At 37.5% G+C, this 21,712-nt stretch overlaps 1 protein-coding gene across 4 annotated transcripts in view; it reads left to right on the top strand.

Moving 5' to 3' along the window:
* Positions 1 to 21,712, top strand: part of UNC80 (unc-80 homolog, NALCN activator) — a 253,679-nt gene that overhangs the window by 45,171 nt on the left and 186,796 nt on the right. For all 4 annotated transcript variants that reach the window (XM_021075021.1, XM_021075020.1, XM_003133630.5 and 1 more), the window contains 2 exons: positions 124 to 197; positions 3,884 to 4,023. In XM_021075021.1, the coding sequence (XP_020930680.1) occupies positions 124 to 197; positions 3,884 to 4,023 (214 nt within the window). The remainder of the gene's footprint in view (positions 1 to 123; positions 198 to 3,883; positions 4,024 to 21,712) is intronic.

Here is a 21,712-nt window from a genome sequence, read left to right on the forward strand (position 1 = left end):
TTTAAGGTTTCAACCATCTATTAAGATGGGTGTTTGACTTGAAATGAACTTAGGAAATAAAATACTTCATATAACTTATATAATCTTATACAATTTGTGGTGACATTTTATCCATCTTTGCAGCTAAGAGAAGCTCTCCTATCAACAGTCAGAGTCAGACCTGTGAATCACCAAATCCAGACACAAGACACCGAGAGGTGAGTGTGTTATAATCATGAGAAGAAAGGTGGTCATTCTTTGGACATAGCGTTATACGAAGGTTAAGACATGACTAGTGCTTTATCTCAATGGCTAGCATGTAACACTCAATAAATGTTAGTTATCATTATTCACCCCACGTTAACCAAAATATCATCTCATTCTCAATTATTGAACCCCCTAATATTTGCTAGGCAACCCTAATATAGGTGCAATATTACTGTAACAGTGCAGAGGAAAGGAGGCTTAAGATATAGTCCTACCCCTTAAGTAAAGTTTAATGAGGAATCAAGACTAATCCTCATAAAACAAAAGATGCATAATAACACAATATAACTTAGTGTAAATTCATCAGAAAAGAAAGAAATGAAGGCCAGGGTAGTTCAAAGCCACATAGAAATGTATAGTGTCATGAATTTAATATGTTGTTAAATGACCTGCTTTTACTTCCAGTTCAATATGTGCAAAATCCAATTTGCTCTTTCCAGCCAAAATTGGATCCCCTCTTTTCAACTCATGCATTACTGCCAGGAGTATCATCATCCTTTTTACCCTCAAACTGGAAATTTTGGAATCCTAGTACCTCTTCTCTTTACAGAGTGAGTGCTAAGTATAGACACTGATTTAGAGGCTGTTATTTCATCTATTTTAAGATGTACATTTTTTCACTTTAACATATTTGGAATCTAGTGTATTTCATGATCTTTGGCCTCTTAAAATCTTCCCTGTCTGGCAGAAGCTGTGATATGATTGTTATTCTTGTGCAGCATAAATTTGGTCATTTTCAGCATCTAAGTTTGCTGAATCAGGGTCAGTGGCTTAGAAGAATATGTCAGAGGGGAATAGTGAAGTGCTCTATTAAGAAATTATCCTCTTAGAATTCCCGTTGTGATTCAGTGTGTTATGAGTCCGTCTTGTATCCATGAGGATGCAGGTTTGATCCCTGGCCTCACTCAGCAGGTTAAAGATCCAGAGTTTCTGTGATCGCTGTGTAGGCTGCAGCAGCAGCCCAGATCCCACATTGCTATGGCTGGGGTGTTGAGCTCTGATTCAACCCCTAGCCTGGGAACTTCCATATATATTGGGTACAGCCCTAAAAAGCAAAAAAATAAAAAGAAAGAAAAAACACGCTTGACACAGAGGAAGTTATTCTGTGGAAAAATATATATCAATAGTTCTGAGTTGAAATTTCAAAATGTGAAAAATTTTAGGAATACCTACACCAATTTACTTATATTTTCCTTTTTTCATTTGCATGGGATGAATATATAATCCAAAGTTCTGCATAAATAAGTTTAAGATAGACCTTTTAATATAAAATTAAAAGTCCTCACTGATAAGAAGTGTTCTAATTTAATTAATAAGATCTTTTCTTAATTGTATGTAAGATAATGGTGTATCAATAACTGAAGACATCTTAGATACAGTGAAATATGTAAATTTCATATTTCAGTCTCTTTAATCCTCTGATTTGATTTTTTGCTGAGTCATGTTGTTTTTTTTTTGTCATGTTGCTCAGATGTGCTCTTTATTCTCTGTGTCCACTGTTCCTTCTAAAAGTCCTCATAACTAGACTACAGCTGGAACCACCTGTTGGATTTTCTCCCTTTAGCCTCCCTCACTTAGCCTAAAAATCAATTAATAATGCCTGCCTGGGGAGTTCCCATTGCAGCTCAGCAGGTTAAGGACCCTGCATTGTCTGTGGTCTCTGTGAGGATGCGCCTCTATCCCCGGTGTTGCTTAGTGGGTTAAGGATCTAGTGCTGCTATGGCTGTGGCATAGGCCGGTAGCTGAAGCTCTGATCCGACCCCTGGCCTGGGAACTTCCATATGCTGCAGGTGAGGCTCTAAAAAGAAAAAAATGCTTGGAGTTCCCGTTGTGGCGCACTGGTTAACGAACCCGACTAGGAACCACAAGGTTATAGGTTTGATCCCTGGCCTCGCTCGGTGGGTTAAGGATCTGGCGTTGCCATGAGCCGTGGTGTAGGCCAGCGGTTATAGCTCCGATTCGACCCCTGGCCTGGGAACCTCCATGTGCTGAGGGAGCGGCCCTAGAAAAGACCAAAACAAAAACAAAAACAAAATGCCTGTCTAATCTTCCTAAGGCATCATTTATTTATTAACATGTCATTCTGCAGTGGTTCCCTGTATCCAAGGCACTGTCTTTTCATCACTTCCTCCTTAGGAACCCTTAGTGAATCCCATCAACCATCACCTCAAGACCAGACTCTTCCCCCTGGCTCTCTGTGCCTTCTACCACTTGGCATCCCCTTCTTAAGTGACCCTGATTACCCCTTCTGTTGGTTAAGCACTGTGCCCCATATGCAGTGCATGCAATTTCAGCCTTGGAGTCTTGGCTCAGAATCTTTCCTCTTCCTGGAACATTCTTTCCTCCCTGTTGCCTGTTTAAATTGTATCTTTCTTTTAGGACCAATATAGACCTTGACTCCCCATGAACTCTTTCTAATTACTCTAAACCTACACTGTCAGTAGGATAGCCACCAGGCCCGTTTGGCTATTGAGCACTTGTAATATGGTTAGTTTGAATTGATTGAGTAGCCTGGATTGGTGGTGTTAAGTATAAAGTGAACACTAGACTTCGAAAACTTTGTATGAAAAAATTATAAATATCTTATTCATAATATTTATACTGATGATATGTTGAAATGATAACTTGGGATTAAACAGAATATATTATTAAATTTAATTTTTACTATTTCTTTTCACTATTAACATATGTGTCTCCTATTTGTGGCTTGCATTATACTTCTATTTGATGTGCTACTGTAACCTGTATTTCCCTGTTTTAAAACTTAATTGTAAGCTCTTGATTTCAAGGTTTAGGTTCATCCAATATTTTTTGTAAATCTCCTAAACATCTAACATGAAGCATACATAGTATGTTTCATGCTAAAGAGTTCTTTGATCAAATTTGGAAGACTTACAGCATTAAATTTCTAGCTATGTCTGTCTTTCTATACACGGTGGTTGAACAGTGCTTTTTTATTTTACATATGAAAACAAATTATAAGGGCTAAAATGTTATGGGTTTTTATCCTTTAGCAAAGAATTTTATCTGTAATAGCAATGAAAAGATACTTCACATTACCTAGGCAGAGTTACATCTGTCAACTAAATGTAATTAAAATAAGCAGCTCTGTAAGAGATTGACTGAATTTGTATTTGCAAAGGTCATTGCATCCAATTGGAAAAAATGTATTACATCCCCCCTCTGATGAGTAATGGAAAAAACCTGAACTTTGTGCTTTCATTCTCATGTTTGGCTTTGATTTGATGAGCTCTTTCTAACCTGACCCTTATTTTCTGCCTCATGCTTCCGTTCCGTTCACTTCTATATTGGCGTATCTGTGATGAATTGTTCGTTTGAAGCTCTTCTCTAGTTACTGAGTACAGAGATGAAAAAGAATCAAGGGCAAAATGAAATAAAGGATGTGGAAGAACTTAGCCTAATGCTTAGAATGACACAGGGGCTCTCTAGAAACCTGTTTCCATTCCCTCTTAGATGCAGGCAAAATCCCTTTGTCTATGGCATTATATTTATGCTGCAAAAATTTTAATTTAAAAAACACCATGTGTAATATGATAGATAATTCTAGAAGATATGCCTGAAGGGAAAAACAACAACAACAGCAATAATACCATTCTTCTGTCTCCACCCGTAAAAGGGACTCCAGGTGGTCTGTGAAACATTCCAGTCAGATTCCATCTCACCCAAGGCCACCATTTCAGGCTGCCACCGAGGAAACTCCTTTGATGGAAGTCTGTCCTCCCAAACTTCCCAGGAAAGGGGACCATCGCATTCCAGGTACATGATGGCAATGTTATGGACAAAAATGTATCTCTAGTTCCCCCAAATTAAATAAGCATTTCTAGCTGCTTCTGTAGCCTCTGTTCCTTTAAATGTGTAAATGCATGATATGTGTATACATAATCTTGGTCAGATGATAATTAGATTAGTAATTCCAGAAATGAGCTATGAATAGCTCTCATTTAAGCATACTTGGGTGGAAGTGGGAAGACAGGTCTGATTTAATGAGATGTCTGAATTGGATAATATCTTAAATAATTAAATGTGGGAACTCAAATGATGCTATCAAAAGATGATGTTGCAGGGATGCGAAAGGATCTTCTTTAATGTGTAAAAGTAGTTTATACCGGCAGAACCTTGGATTAAAACTGCGAACTTCTAAAGTACTTACAGGGAATTCAAAAGTCTGTTCTTGGCAGACATTCCAAGGCTGCCCCTGTTAGCTTGTGTACAGAGTGAATTTGCTTCCCAATGCCTTCCCTAGGGACGAACATAAATCCACTTCTTCCTTCTCCCCTATGAAATTATGAAGGCCTAGATCCTCGAAGTTTGCTTTGTTCCATATCCTTAAACTCCACCTAGAAAGGGTGAGTCCCTGAGACCATTTGAATATCCCTGTTCTCAATGAGGTTACTCTCTAGTAGGTAGTACTCTAAAGGAGGTATTTTTAAAATAGTTTTTTGAAGTATACTTTACATACCATACGATTCACTCATTTTAAGTGTACAATTTAAGGATTTTTAGCAAATTTAGACAACTATGCAACTATCAACAGAATTCAATGTCAGAACATTTCCATCACCCCCAAAACATCCTCTCTGTCCATTTCAGACATTCCCGTTCCCATGCCCTGATCCTATGTAGTTGCGGTTCTAGATACTTCAAATTGATGGAATCGTACCATCTGTGGTCTTTTGCAACTGACTTCTTTCATTTAGCATAGTGTTTTAGATCATAGCATGTACAAATAGCTCATTCCTTTTTATTGCTAAATACTATTTTATTGTATGGATGTATCACCTTTGATCTATCAGTTGATCAATGCACTGTTTTTACTTTTTTGTCTATTATGAATGAACATTCACATACAAGTTTTTGGATAGGCAAATGCTTTTTTAATTCTGCTGGACAAATACCTAGGAGTGGAGTTGATGGGCTGTATGGTAAATTTATGTTTAATTTTTTAAAGAACTATCAAGCTGTTTTGCAAAATGGCTGTCCCATTTTATATTCCCACCAGAAATGTATGAGGGTTCATTTTTCTCTATATCCTTAGCAGAGCTTGTTACTGTCTTGTTATTATAGCCAATGTAGTGGATGTGATGTGGGATCTGATTGTGGTTTTAGTTTACTTTTCCTTAATGACTAATGATGTTAAGTATATTTTTAGCTTTATTAGCTATTTGAATATCTTCTTTGGTGAAATATCTATTCAAATCTTTTACACATGTTTTAACTGGGTTGTCTTCTTATTATTGAATTGTAAGGGGTTTTATGTATTCTGGGTACAAGTCCTTATACTACCCCCCACTCTAGAAAGAAAATTCGTAGATATTTCCTCTCAGTATTAACTTGCCTTTTCATTTGACAGTTTTGAAATGGCACCAGAACCAGGCCTCATGGGTGTAGTGTTTTGATTTTTGGGTTTTTTTTTTTTTAAAGATTGCTTAGAATTGTTGAAAGCATGAAGCCCAATGAATATAATTGCTTTTTTTAACCAAAACACTACTGTGTTGTGCTTTAAAAAAATATATGGAAATAATTTATCTTTTCATCTTTAGTTTGGACTTTAAAAGCAAGTGGCTCAGTTGAATGATCTTTTGTTGGCTGGGAATGTAAAATTTTGACAGCAGCTTTAGTTGTGTAAACAGGGGTTGTTTATATTTATCCACATGATTTACTGCACCAGGCCAAGTGCTGATGATGCATACTTAAAATTTTATCATGTTTTGGAGTTCCTGTCGTGGCGCAGTGGTTAACGAATCCGACTAGGAACCATGAGGTTGTGGGTTCGGTCCCTGGCATTGCTCAGTGGGTTAAGGATCCGGCGTTGCTGTGAGCTGTGGTGTGGGTCGCAGATGTGGCTCGGATCCCATGTTGCTGTGGCTCTGGTGTAGACCGGCAGCTACGGCTCCGATTCGACCCCTAGCCTGGGAACCTCCATATGCCGTGGGAGTGGCCCTGGAAAAGGCAAAAAGACAAAAAAACAAAAAATAAAAATAAAAAATTTTATCATGTTTCATGTGCCAGGAACCCAGTAAGGATAACCAATCCCATCTCCTGTCTCCTTGCTAATACAATAACCATGTTTGAACCACTTGGTACTTTCAACCAGGAGGAAGTTGGTACTCTCAGATGTGACACATTTCATCTTTAGATAACTCTATTCAGTGGCATGTCCTTTTGATATTTGACCAAATTTTACTTTTCTGTAACTTCTGTCTATGGTTCTTGTATTAGTTTTGTATTTCTGTGTAACAAATTACAACAAACTTACTGGATGAAAAACAATACACATTATTTCACAACTTCTGTCTGTTAGAATTCTAGGCACAATTTAGCTGAATTCTCTTCTTCAGGGTTTTACCAAACTGGAATCCAATGTCAGGATGGGCTATAGTGTCCTCACTGGCTTGACAAGGGAAAGATCCACTTACAAGCTTTTTTAGGGTGTTGGCAGAATTCATTCCTAAAGGGTGTAGGACTGAGGCCGGTTTCCTGGCTGACCCTTGTTTGGGGGCTGTGCTCAGTTCCTAGAGGCTGCTGACAGTTGATTGCTGTGTGGCCCTCTCCACAGGCTACCTCACAACATGGCAAAACCAGCTCTGGTTTTATTTCTTCAAAACCAGCAAGGGGGAGAAATCCTCTCTGATTCCAGTCCACTTTATAAAATAATCTAATTACAAAAGTGACATCCCATCACCTTTGCACTATTCTATAGTTTATAAGAAAGTCACATGCCCTGCCCATACTCAAAAGAAGAAGATTTATCAGGTGGGAAACAGGGGTGGCTTCCCTAAGTGTGTCCACCACAGTCCTTTTGAATGTGTATAAATTCTTTTCACATTAGTGTTTTCACTTATTCAAAAGTAGCCATCATGATGACCCCTCCACAAACCAAGGCTCCCATTTTATCTGGTGATAACAACTCTCTAATAAAGTTATCAAGGGTGTAATTTAATCATATTTGGGGGAAAGGAAGTTCCTTACAACACAAATTTTAAGATATTAACAGAACTAAAAATAAAAAAAAAAAAAAGCATTTCCATTGTGGCTCGGTGGTTAGCGAATCTGACTAGGAACCATGAGGTTGCACGTTCGATCCCTGGCCTTGCTCAGTGGGTTAAGGATCTGGCGTTGCCATGAGCTGTGGTGTAGGTTGCAGACACAGCTAGGATCCCACATTGGTATAGGCCGGTGGCTACAGCTCCGATTGGACCCCTAGCCTGGGAACCTCCATATGCCATTGGTGCAGCCCTAGAAAAGGACAAAAAAAAAGAAAGATATTAACAGTAAGAACTATCTGTTATTGGACATCTTCCCTGTGCAAAAAAACAAAAACAAAAACAAAAAAACAAACCAAAAAACAGTAGTAGGCTCTTTGCAATCACAGTTTTATCTAAATTTTCATGCATTCTTTCATTTCTATCTTTTAAGTGTATTTGAGACACTAGGGTTGTATCATTGTCAATGTTCTTATATTCAAAGGGTTCATTTCTAAAGAGAGAGATAAAAGAGTAAATGCATGAATAAAGAAAGCTGTTTTCAAGTTACTCTATGAAGATGAAGGCAAAGAAAAAGGGTGGGAGATGGGCTTTTTTTCAGAGACCCAAATGAGATGGAGACAGCCTCAGGAAGACATATCCAGGCAAAGGGAACAAGTCTAAAGTCTCCGAAATGAGTATAAGATCAGTGTGTTATGGGAACAGAAGGAAGGCCAGTGTAACCAGGGCCTAGTGATGAGCAGGAGGGTCACGTATAAGGAATCAAATCAGAGAGGTTATTAGGGGTCAGATTATTGAAGCATCAGGAGGCCATGGTAAGAAGTTTGAATTTTGTTCCAGGTGTGATGAAAAGTCATTAGCGTTGTTTGAGCAGCGGAGTGACATTAACTATGTTATACTTTTAAAAGATCACTCCAGATAGTTTACAAAAATAGACTGGGAAGGCAAAAATAGACACGGAGATACTTGCTGAGGTCCAGGTGAGAGAGGGTATGGCTTGGTTAGGATGGTGGTAGTAGGGCTGGAAATGCTGAGATGAGGTTGGAATTGGAATATATTTAAAGTAGAGCTGACATGACTGGGGTTTGGGGAGTGAGAAAAAGAAAAAAATTAAGGGAGTTCCCTTTGTGGCTCAGCAGTTAACGAACCCAACTAGGTTCCATAAGGATGCAGGTTTGATCCCCGGCCTCACTCAGTGGGTTAAGGATCCGGCGTTACTGTGAGTTGTAGAGTATGTTGCATACGTGGCTTGGATCCCATGTGGTGTGGCATAGGCTGACAGATGTAGCTCTGATTCAACCCCTAGCCTGGGAACCTTCATATGCTGCAGGTGTGGCCTTAAAAACAAACAAAAAGAACAAAATTAAGCCTAACTTAGATTTTGGACTTGAGCAACTCTGTCATTGTTAAATTTATAATACAAGGAAGGCTAAGAAAAATCATATATAAAAATATTCTGAATCTGCTTACTTCTACCTATCTGAATGTCCACCACCATTGTCCACTCATCACCTCCTGCCGGGAGTATTGCAACAGCCTGCTTATTAATCTCAGTCACTCTTGTCACCACCTGATATAGGACATAAAGAGTCATTAAAAAAATTAACCATGACATTCTTAATAGTTAACCTCTTTCAATGGCTTCCCACTGCTATCAAGATAAAAATCAAAGTCTTTAAAATACCCAAGGCTCCACATTATCTGCCTGCTATCTAGTTCTAACATTGTGTAATCACTAAATACCCCATCACTAAACTCCAGTGTTTTCTGAGTCCCTCACCTGCATCCTGCTTCCTCTTAGCTCTGAGATTTGGAGGATGTTATTCCATCTGCCCAGATGATTTTTCCATCTCTCTTTGCTTAACCAGCTCTTCATTCTTCAAGACTCAACTTAAATATCATTCCCTTACTTCCTCAAGAGGCTTTGGCAGATATTAAATACAGTCACAGAACCCCTTGTTTTTTCTTATGGTACAAATGGCAGTCATAATCTAAAGACTTGTGTAATGATTTGTCTGATAGCTGTCTCCTTCATTAGACTGTCCAATCCATGAGCAGAGGGACCACGTCTCTTCTATTCCTTACTCTATCTAATGCCTGGTGTGTGGCCTTAGTGAAGGGTACTGAATAAGCCAATGCGTTTAAGGAGTTTTCACAGCAGCCATGCAAAGGGGACATTGTTCTTCCTTTAAATGAAGAACTGAAGCATAGGGAGATGAACTGATTCACTCAAGGACACACAGCTAGGAAGCAGAGGAGCTAGATTTGAGCCCAATCTAGACACTGTCATGGTCCACACTCTTCACTACTCTCCCATGAGAAGACAGGTCCTTAGGAGGATCACAGTGGAGTTCCTATAGCAACCTACCATCTCCTTAATTATGTTTTTGTAGAAGCCTCTTTTCTTCTTGATCCCTCATCAAAAAAGGAAGCGTTGTGGTTGACATAATTAGCCGTTTTCAGGAACAATTGTATAGGATCACCTTCTCCTGACCTCTCCCAAGTGAAATTCAGCCCTTATTTGGTCTTTATCTAACTGAAATTTGTAGCCCTTTAGCCCTGGTGGCCACTCTGCCCTTCCAGACACTTCCTCCTTGATTTTTTTTCACGTTTTACGTTTTTTTTTCCCCTTACCTCTCGAACTGGATCTTTACAGACTTTTCTTTCGCTTCTCTCCTGTGGCCCTCCTCTTCCTGCTCATGTTCCCTCTCCTCTCACATTCTCCCTCTCACTGGTTTTATTCGCTGCCATAGTTTCAATCACTAGTTATAAGCCGCTGACTCTCAAACCTGAATATCCAATCTAGACAACTCTTCGATGCTCCAAACCCAGGTAATTAAGAGACTAATAGAAAGCTCTTCCTGTCCCTCCCAGGTACCTCAGACTCAGCCTGTCTAAAACCAAATGCATTCTCCTGTGTTCCCTAATTCATTAGATGGTACCACTATCAACCCAGACATCCCAGTCAAAAATGTGAGATTTCCTCCACCCCAAGTCCTTTACATCCTACTTTCTTAATATCACTCAAATCCTCTCCTCTCCAACCTCATAATCCCTGCCTTAGTTCAGACCCTCATCATTCTCTTCCTTTAATTTCTGCAAGAGATCGTGACTGGTATTGCCACATTCAGTGTTGCCTCTTTCTAGTCTGTTACCTATGTAATATTACAAAGGTGATTTTAAAAAATGCATATCTGATCATTCTATTCCCTTTCTAAAAAATTTTCACCCATAGTTTTTAGGATGCATTTCAGACTCTTTAGCCAACATAAATAAGTCTTCACAATCGTGCCCAAGCTTACCCTTTCCCACATCTCCCTTGCTACTTCTCTTTCATGCTTAATTTGGCACCAAAATCTGTATTAGCTAAAAATTGGTATACAACAAATGACTCAAATTTATCGGCAGCTTTAAAGGAAAGACATATATTATCTCACATAATTTCTGAGGACCAGCAGCAGTCATCTAAAGGCTTGAATGGGCTAGAGAGTCAGCTTTCACAGTCACTTATGTGGCTGTTGACCAAAGGGTTCAGTTTGTCAACATCTAGCCCTCTTCATGGGGCTCCTCATGAACCCGGCAGCTGGCTTCCCCAAATCAGATTATCCAAGAAAGAGAATGAGGCACCAAGATGGAAGCTTTATTGCGTACTTGTAGTATAACCTAATAGAAATAATTAGAAGCTTCAGTGTCTTTTTCTTTTTCTTATATGACCACACCTATGGCATTCAGAAGTTCCTGGGCCAGGGACCGGATCTAAGCCATAGCTGCAACCTAGATCCTTTAACCCACTGAGCCAGGCCAGGGATGAAACCTATACTTCTGCAGTGATCCAAGCCACTGCCATCTGGTTCTTAACCCAATGAGCCACAGCAGGAACTCTGCTTCAGTATCTTTTCTTTTTTTCATTTTCAAAAGTTTTATTGAAGTATAGTTTATTTGCAGTGTTGTGATAATTTCTGATGTACAATAGGTGATTCAGTTATATATGTACACACATCTATTCTCTTTCAGATTCTTTTCCCCCATAGATTATCACAGAATACCGGGTAGAGTTCTCCATGCTATACAGCAGGTCCCCATTGGCCATTCGTTACATATACCTCAGGGTGTATATGATAATCCCAAACTCTAGTCCATTGGTAACCATAAGTTTGTTTTCCAATCCATGAGTCTGTTTCTGCTCTACAAATAAGTTCATTTGTATACTTTTTTTACTATTTCATATATGTGATATCAATGATGTTTGTCTTTCACTGTCTAACTTCACTAGTATGATCATCTCTAGGTGCATCCCTGTTGCTGCCAATGGCATTATTTCATTCTTTTTTTTATGTCTGAGCAATATTCCATTATATATGTATCTTCCATGTCGTCTTTATCCATGCAGTGTCTTTTATAACCTAATCACTGTAGTGACACACCATCACTTCTGCCATAATACAATGTGAGAGGAGACTATGCAAGGGCGTGTGTACCAAGAGGCAGGGATCATTGGGGGCTATTTTAGATTACAACAAACCATAATCATGATAATGGTACGTCATTTTATATATGATAATTGTGAGGACTATATATCTACATTTCTTTGTCTTAATTAAGTATCTTCATATTCCTTCTTCACTAATTCTGTTCTACACAAATTCCAAAGAGTTTAAACGTAAGTGATTTCTTACCTCAAATACTATGCTTCTGCCTGGCTTTAGAAAATTGTGAAACTAATATTAGTGTGAAATATGGGCATCATAAAATACCCAGGAAATTATATTTCTTACATCATTTTCTCAATCATAGTAAGCACTTGAAATTTGCAAATATAAATAGCAAATCTTTTTTTCCTCTGATAAAATTCAGTGTTAATGGCTTTATTCTGATTTGCCTATAAAAACAAAGCTAACTGTGATGTCCAAGGTTTCCTCTTGTAGAAGGACTTTGTTTTTCCCCTTCTCTGATATTGCCACACTCAATCATCTCTGTACATATGCATTCACTGACACGTGTACACACACAGTCACCCATAGCCCACACACACCTACATGTGTGAATTAGATATGAATCAGTGATACTTTAGGAAAATGAATTATGTCTTCTCTCTGCCTAGCTGCAGTGGCTGGTTGCCATGGAAATGTTGCACAAGGTAGACCTTTTAGAAATTGCTAATGTTAATGTGTCTTCTTTGGAAGAGTTCATGTATTCATCAGAAATAAAGAGAACTTTAATAACAAAACACTGCAAATATCCTAGGAATAAGAGCTGTCTACCTATATCAAAGAAATCCAATTCAGCATCTCTTTTGCCCTGACCTTGGCTGAACCAAACATCACTCTTCCATGAACTCTGCAATCAGTGAACAGATAGTTGTTTTTTTAAAATTAATGTCAAATTTCATGTTTAATTACCATATGCATATGCTTAATTTCTGCTTTGTTAAATACTACATGGGGTCAGGACTGCTTTCCACAGTTCTCCGCCTCCGTAGATTGTCATTTCAAAAGTGTTTTTCTGTTTCAGGTGCACTCTACCAGCATCTCCCATCTTCCATCCCTAGTTAATAATAACTTGGTTTCTTTAAAGCCATAATTGCTTGGAAAAATGTAGTAAAACAATTCTTACCTGTTTTGACAATCTTTTATTGTCAAAATGTATTCTATGCATATCAAAGAAGTATGTGATAATTACAGAATAATTTTAAAGGTATAAGATATTTTTTAAAAACTGAAAATCATCCTTGATCTCATCAGGTAGATATAAAATCAGGTAAATATATATATATAGTATATTTCATTATTTTTACATATACCATTTAGAATAAAATTATTCAAACTTTCAAGAGTTTTTCCTTTTTTTCTGAAAAATAACTTATAGAATATTAGAGTTGAAAAGAACTTTCCTATCAAATCATATAATGAGCTGCCCCCATACCATCTTTATCCACTTATGTAAATTTTTTCCTCACATTTTAATTAGGTAGATGGTTGATTGGTTCATTAAAATGACTTTTATTGGTTTTTTAGTGACAATTTGATTGTGTGATGATTCTGTCCTAAATGACCAAAAAAAAAAAAAATTATTGACCATCCTTGCTTTTTATTGACTACTTACCCCTGTATACCTCATACTTTAAGCCAAATAAACTAGTACTTGAATAACACTTCAAATGAAGGTACTTCAGGTTATAATATTTGCTATAGAATGGCCTGTTAGCTTCATTGTTATTTCAAACAGTCTCTTTAAATTTAAGCGATTGAAATGTGACTTAACAAATTTTGATTCCCTAAGTTACAGACTTGTTTTTAGTCTCTGACCACAGCAGAATATCAGTGGCGTCTTACTGCCATACAGTTCATTATCAGCTAAACTTATCTGCTAGGAAGCAGTTAATATCTACAGGACTCAGTACAATATGTACAGCAGTAATTACTTTCAGTCAAATTTTGTGTATAAAAAAATTTGTGTATAAAGACAAATATAGTCATCTGGCACCTTTAGGGACAAAACTGCCAACATATCATTTTCAGTTAGTGTTTCCACATAGGAATTGTTGTGGATGTTGTTTTTAAAGTACAAAAGTTGGAGTTCCTGTCGTGGTGCAGCGGAAAAGAATCTGACTAGGAACCAGGAGGTTGTGGGTTCCATCCCTGACCTCACTCTGTGGGTTAAGGATCTGGCGTTGCCATGAGCTGTGGTGTAGGTCACAGACTCGGCTTGGATCCTGCATTGCTATGGCTGTGGTGTAGGCCGGCAGCTACAGCTCCAATTAGACCCCTAGCCTGGGAGCTTCCATATGCCATGTGTGGCCCTAAAAAGCAAAATAAATAAATAAATGAAAGTACAAAAGTTATGCATTATTTGTTTCTCTAGGGCAATTGTCCTCTAATCTTATTAAGAAGGTTTAAGAATTACCTGGAGAAACTAGAAGTGTAGGGATGAACAGATAAAATCTACTCTACCTAAAATAGATAAGCATGGTAGAACAGTGTAAACCAGCTATAATAGAAAAAATTAAAAAAAAAAAAATAAAAAAGTAAAATAGATAAGCAATGGTGATTTACTGTATGACACAGGGAATTATAATCAATGTCTTATAATAATCTATATTAGAGAATAATCTTAAAAAATGTAAATATCTGTACAAAACTGAATCACTTTGCTATACACTGGAAATTAATGCAATATTGTTAATCAACTATAGTTCAATAAGGAAAAAAAGAGGATTACCTGGAGATTTTATTGAAAATAAAGATTCCCGGGTTATATCACCAGCAATTCTGGTTTAGTAAGTTTGGGCCAAGTCTTGGGAATCTGTGTCTTTAACAAGCTCCCTTTTCCCTACCCACCTGGAATTCTCTTAGAAGTGGTCCATTGGCATATCACTATACAGAACACTGCTCTGGGGATTTGAAATAATTTATGAAAATTCCTAATTTACTAAGTAGAAATATTTGGGGACACGGAGGTGTAGGGCAGAAACTAAAGGGTATAGCTAGTCCAATGGGGGATGGAAATAGTTCTGCTGAACTGCTAATACCTGCCTTCATCACAGCAGCCTAGTCAAGAAAACAAAAGGCTATTATAATAAGTCAAATGATTGTCACAAATGCTTGAGGACCTAAAATTACTCAGCTGGTAGCCAAGCCAACCTCATACTTTGTCTTTTCTTTATAAATCCTAGAGTACAGCACTGAAAAAGAATAGGTTATTCTAGGTATAAATGCTAGACTGAGAGGAGTGGGATAGTCCATACTTTTTTTAAAAAAAGAGAAATGGAGTGGGGTGGGTGGGAGGGAAGAGTGGGGAGAGGTGCCTAGGAAAATGGTAGAAATGAGAATCAAGGCTGCTATTTTCCCTCAAACTGGGCTTGGGAATGTAACCAGGTAAGGTATCAGGAGGAGACAAGTGATAGACTGGACATTTGAGAAGAGATTTACAAAGGTTTTGACAGGATATAGGGCAGCCACAAGAGCTAGTGCAGTACTCCAGAGATGGTACCATCTGGAAGCTCCTAGCCTGAGGGGCAAAGAGTTAGCAGCTATTGAGAACTTTATAGAGAGAGTGGTTAGTAAGAGCTGTCACCATCCGTGGTCACATCAGCCCTAGGTCACTGTGCCAGCCCCAGGCAGATCTCTGAGGGAAGGAGTCTTGGAAAGAAATCATTGTTCTTCTGTCTTCCCATCTCATGTGGGAGCCACCTTTTGCAGCATTCCTCCTAGAGCCAGAGGCAAGGGAAGGAGCCTTTGATAGAGTCTATACAGACCAGTCTTTCTAGACATGGAGGTAGAGAAGGGTAAAGAGTGAATGGGATTGGGAAGCAGGGATTGGTGGCAAACAAATGATATCCCTTCCAGGATGGGAATGGTTATTTCGAATCTAACCTCATGCTTCTTATGAAGACTCAGACTTTTTACTAAAATGATTACATACCAAAAAGTTAAATAATAGAATATTTTGAAAGAATAGGCATAACATATCATCCAGAGGATGATGAGACATTTGTGTAAAACTATATATATATAGCATATATAAATATTTACATTATGTATTTATGTAACATGATGTATTACAAAGTGATATATAAAATATGTGTATACATATATATATTATATAAATACATATATATATGGATAGACTGTATATGTAAATAGTAGGTATTTAATCCATATTGATAAAGTCTAAGGGCTTAGTTGGCTAATATTCTCTAAAGACACACAGACAGAAATACACAACACCGAAGTGGTCAGTTTTATATATTTTCACAAGTGAATAGAGTAATCAGCACCCAGACAAAACAGAACATTATAAGCACCCCAGCCTTTTACATCGTATAACACCTAAAATTTTTTTTGTTAAATGCATATACATTCTAGCATTTATTTGCCCATTCTCCTTTGGCTGACTTCCAGAATGTTCTCTAGCTTTTTACTGTAACAGAATTGCTGCAATAAACGTTCTTATGCATGTCTCCTTGTGTACATGGGCAAGAGTTTCTCTAAGGTAGAATTTCTGGATCACAAAGTAAGGACACTATTAAATTTACTAAGTATCACCAGACTGCATTCTGAGAGAGTTCACCAGCAGTGTGTGAGTGTCCCATGTATTCACACCCTCAGAAATACTTACTGTCTTCAGACTTCTATATTCTCATGGATATAGTGGGTGTGAAGTGATATTCCATTGCCGTCCAAGTCTGCATTTCCCTGATTATTGATGAAGTAGAGTATCTCTCTATGTTTATTCTCTCTTTAGATTTTCTTCTGGTGAAATTTCCTTCCATACCCTTTGCCTCTTTCAGCTATTTTGTCTTTTTCTTACTGATTTATAAGCATTCATTATTAGTGAGAATAATAATCCTTTGTAGGCTTAGTACATTGCAATTATCTTCTACATTTTGTAGACAATTTTTTAATAAAAGCTTTACAATCGAAATAGTCAAATTTATCAATACTCTCTTAAAATAGTTGGGGATAGTTAATCTTCTCTAAGAATTCTTTCACACCCTAGGTCATAAGTATTTTCTCAATTTTCTTCTGTATTGCCTTTTCTATAATTTTAGTCCATCTAAAGTTGTCTTTCTTTGCACAAGAAAGAAAAAATTCCTACCATCTAGGACAACATGGAATGACCTTTAGGGGATTACCTTGTGTACCTTAAACATACATAAACAATTTCCATATTTATTCTACTCAATTTTTAAAACTGATTGTTTTCTTAATGAATACTTACTAACCTTTACGAAAAATAAAGTTGGCTTTCTTTGGTATATGGTGGTATGAAATAGGGATCTGTTTTTCCACCTAAATAACTCATTTTCCCCTCACCATTTCTTAAATAGTTATTTTCCTGCAGATCTGTTATTTGCTACAGAATGAATATCAGATTTCCCCATATGCAAGGGTATGATTTGGATCTCTCCATTCTGTTGCATCTCTCTGTTTGCTGACTCTACCAATATCCTATTGTCCTATTATTATAGGTATTTTCTAACTTTTGTTGTGGATTTTAATAAATAAGTTTTGTAAAATCTTTTCTACGTCTGTTGAGAAATCATGTATGTTCTCCTATAATCTTTTTAGGTAGTGGTAACTTACTTTATTAGATGTTCTAATAGTAAACCATCCTTAAATTCCTGGGGAAAATCTAACTTGTACATTGCTGGATGTGGTTTGTTAGTATTTTCTTTACTATTTTCATCAGTGCTCATAAATGAATGTGGCTTTTGATTTTCCTTTGTTTTTTGTCTGTTTTCAGTAGCCAGTTTATAATAGTCTCATGAAAAGAATGTTCCTTCTTTTTCTGCCTTTGGATCACTTTATATAAAACTAGAGATACCTGTTTCCCTAATGTCGAATGAAATTTGACTGTAAACCTTCTGGGCTTGAGATATTTTTAAAGTAAATATGATCTACCACAATTCATTTTTTAAACTTAGTGGGTATATGTAGGTTTTAATTTCTTTTTAATCATTTTGGTTGGATAAATATGTGTCCATCTAGGTATTCAAACTTTTAATCTCATTGTTCCTAGTGTTTTCCTTTTTCTCTAAAACCATCACCGTATCTAGTTATGTCTGTTTTTTTCAGGGAGAGTATTCTGATCACACCTCTTATTGCATTTCTTGATTAATTTTTATTAATTTTGTCAAAGAAATATTTGCTTTTGTCACTCCTATTTATCTTTGTTTAATATTATATTAATATATGTTCCTATTTAATGTTTCTTTTTTTTCCATACTACTTGGGGTTTTGTTTACTTTTTTTTTAACCTATTGAAGTAGATGCTCATTTCATTATTTTTCACTGTTTCCTTTACCCCGATATAAGCCGGTAAACCTCTAAATGTTCCTCTTGTTACGTGTTATCTTCATCTCACAAGGTTTCACATATGGAGTCATTACCATTCTGTGTAATATTTTTAAAATTCTCATTACAACTGTTTATTTGATCCATTAGTTGTTTCAAATGTACTTCTAAATTTGCTAACTGAGGAGTTCCCGTCATGGCACAGTGGTTAACGAATCCGACTAGGAACCATGAGGTTGTGGGTTCCATCCCTGGCCTTGCTCAGTGGGTGAAAGATCCGGTGTTGCCATGAGCTGTGGTGTAGGTTGCAGATGGTGGCTTGGATCCCACATTGCTATGGCTCTGGCGTAGGCCGGCGGCTGCAGCTCCAATTACACCCCTAGCCTGGGAACCTCCATATGCCATGGGAAGCGGCCCTAGAAAAAAGCAAAAAGACAAATTAAATAAATAAATAAATAAATACATAAATTTGCTAACTGATTATAGCTATTCGTTTTCTTTTTGCTATTAATTTCTCTTGAAATTCAGTTATGGTTGGAATACTAACTAGGTTTATGTGAGATACTAAGTTTTAAGTTTCTTTTGAGATTTAATTTGTAAACATTTCAAGATTCAAGAAAATAATGTTAAGTGTATTATTCAGATCTCCTATATTCTTACTAATCTTTATATGTTTTATTATTTGCTGGAAAATGTATGTTAAATACTTACTTTATTAATACTTAAATATTATTTTTTGTCTGTTTTCCCTTAGAGTTCTCTTAGGTTTTGCTTTAAGTATTTGGAAATATTCTTCTTAGGTATATACATGTTTAGAATTAGCATAGCTTCCAGGCTAAATTTTTCTTTTTAACTTTATGTTGACTGTCTTTATGTCTAATACTACTTTTTGCCTCAAAGTTTATTCTTATTATTGCTACAGCAACTTCCTTTTAGTTGGATTTACATATCTATACCCATTCTTTCCTTTCCTAACCTTCTGTACCTTTAAATTTTAGAATTTTGTTTTGTAATTAGCATGTGACCAAACTTAGTTTTTCAAATCAAATGTGACAATTCTTGTCTTTTACCCCATGAATGTATTTAGTATTTATTTTGATAACTGCAATTTGGGATTTATATTTTCCATTTTATTTTATGCTTTTTATATACTCTACTTTTTAATTTGGTTTCTCTTTTCTTTTCTTCTCTGTCTGCTAATTGATTCAGTTTTCTCCAACCCCTTTTTTCCTTCTGTTGGAAGGAAAGTGTCTATTATATGACTGTCATTAAAAGTGTAACATGGGTACTTACCTACTGAAGTCAGAATTAAGGGGAATTTCTGTCATCGCTCAGCAGAAATGAATCTGACTAGCATCTGTGAGGACACAGGTTTGATCCCTGGCCTTGCTCAGTGGGTTAAGGATCTGGCGTTGCCATGAGCTGTAGTGTAGGTGGCAGATGCAGCTCAGGTCCCGCGTTGTTGCGGCTGTGGTGTAGGCCAGCAGCTACAGCTCTGATTTGACCCCAGCCTGGGAACCTCCACATGCCACAGGGTTCAGCCCTTAAAAAAAAGACAAAAAAAAAGTAAAATCCCAATGTTTCAGCCCCAGTCACTCTCTGCCTTATTATGTACTGTTCTATACACTTGTGAAAACATTAACACAATCAAGATAATGAACATACCCATCACCCTTTAAAGTTTCCTTGTGCCGTTTGTAATTTTTCCCTTTCCTGACCCCTCTCTTTCCTCTTTCACAGGCAACCATTGATCTGCTTTCTGTCACTATAGATTAGTTTTCAATTTTCCAGAATTATATATCAGTGAAAACATACTCTTTTTCTGATTGTTTCCTTTACTCAGCGTAATTATTAAATATAGAATAGTTCTCTCCTTTTTATCGCTGAATAATATTCCATCATATAGCTGTACCACAGTTTGTTGATCCACTTCCCTGCTGATTTGCATTTGTGTTGTTTCAAGTTTGGGGCCATTAAATTTTTATAAAGTTCTTCTCCACTCAAAAACTTAAAATTTTAATTTAAAATGATAAAAAACCCATTTTTTCCCTAATACTATTATGGTTTTATATTTTTATATTTAAATCTTAACTCTTCTTGATTTTTATTTGATGAATAAAATATGCTAATTTAAAATAGGCTAAATTAATTTTTTCTGAGAAGTCAGTCAATTATGCCAATATTATTTATTGACTAATGTATTCTTTGCACTAATTTGATTCATGACCATGAGGACAAAGGTTTGATCCCTGGCCTCGCTCAGTGGGTCAGGATCCTGGCATTGCTGTGACTGTGGTGTAGGCTGGCAGCTGCAGCTCTGATTCAACCCCTAGCCTGGGAACTTCCATATGCCACAGGTGGGGCCCTAAAAAGAAAAAAAAGAGAGAGAGCAAGAGAGGGTTTGGAGAGCCTTCCAGGCTAGTGACCACGTGGAAGAGCTAGGACAGTGGTGAGCATGGAGAGGGCATGGACCCTCCATGCTCTATCCCCATGCCTCACTCTATGCATCTCCTCTCTTTGACTGTTCCTAAGTTGTATCCTTTTATAGTAAACTGGAAATCTAGTGAGAACATGAGTTTGCTGAGCTCTGTTAGTCTCTCTAGCAACTTAATCAAACCCAAGGAGGGGATCACGGTAACCTTTGCTTTGTAGCCAGTCATTCAGAAATACAACTAACAACCTGGACTTGCAACTGGTAGCTGAAGCCTGAGTGGTGGGGGTTGTGAAAGCCTCCAATCTGCAGCAGGTAAGTCAGAAGCACTGGTGACAACCTGGGGTTATGACTGGTGTCTGAAGTGGAGTGGGGGTAGTCTTGTAGGACTGAACCCTTAATCTGTAGAATCTGACAGGGTCTCCAGGTAGGAAGTGTCAGAATTGAATTAAATTGTAGACATTCAGTTGTCCAGGAAATTGTTGGTGGTGTGGGAAACACTCCCTCCCCACCTCCACACATTGAAACTTGGTGCAGAACACAAAAGAGAATTGCCTTAAACTTATGGATTATCTGGGGGGAAATGGAAATCTTTATAACATTGAGTATTTATTCCAGTGATTACAGTGTCGACTTAAAAAAATGCACAACTTAAAAGTTGAGAGTTAAGTTTTATTTGAGGCAAAATTAAGACTTAAGCCCAAGAGACAGCATCTCAGGTAGCCCTGAGAAAACTGCTCCAAGGAGGCGAGAAGGGGGGAGCTAGGATATAAAGGAGTTGTGTTTGTTGTTGTTATTTGACAAAGGCCAGGGGGTAGGAACAAAAGATTCACGGAAAGACAGATATCTCAAATTACGGATTTTCCATGGGAAGATGCAAAGGTCTGGGCTCACTGGAATCACTCCTTTGATATTCACCTCAACTATCAGGCCAGTATTTGTTTCCTTCCTGAATTCCCTCAGGGCTCACCCGCTCACCCTTGGAAGGAGCTGCACTCACAGAGGACTGTGACAGCAGTCCAGGAGGCAGTATTTCAGATAGCTCTGAAATATGGCCCCATAAGAGGGAAGGGGAAATACCAGGGTATCTGTGATAAAGGTAAAGGGGAGGTGCCTGCAGCCATGCACACATTTTACAAAAGTTTGCTGCTGGCCTCGTGAAGGTTACTACTAGTCAGGAGGAGCAGACATCAATCTCCATGAAGGGTTTTAGTGTTTTTCTAGTTGTGCGGAGG

Source organism: Sus scrofa, chromosome 15 (assembly GCF_000003025.6).
Source record: "Sus scrofa isolate TJ Tabasco breed Duroc chromosome 15, Sscrofa11.1, whole genome shotgun sequence".
NCBI classification, from domain to species: domain Eukaryota; kingdom Metazoa; phylum Chordata; class Mammalia; order Artiodactyla; family Suidae; genus Sus; species Sus scrofa.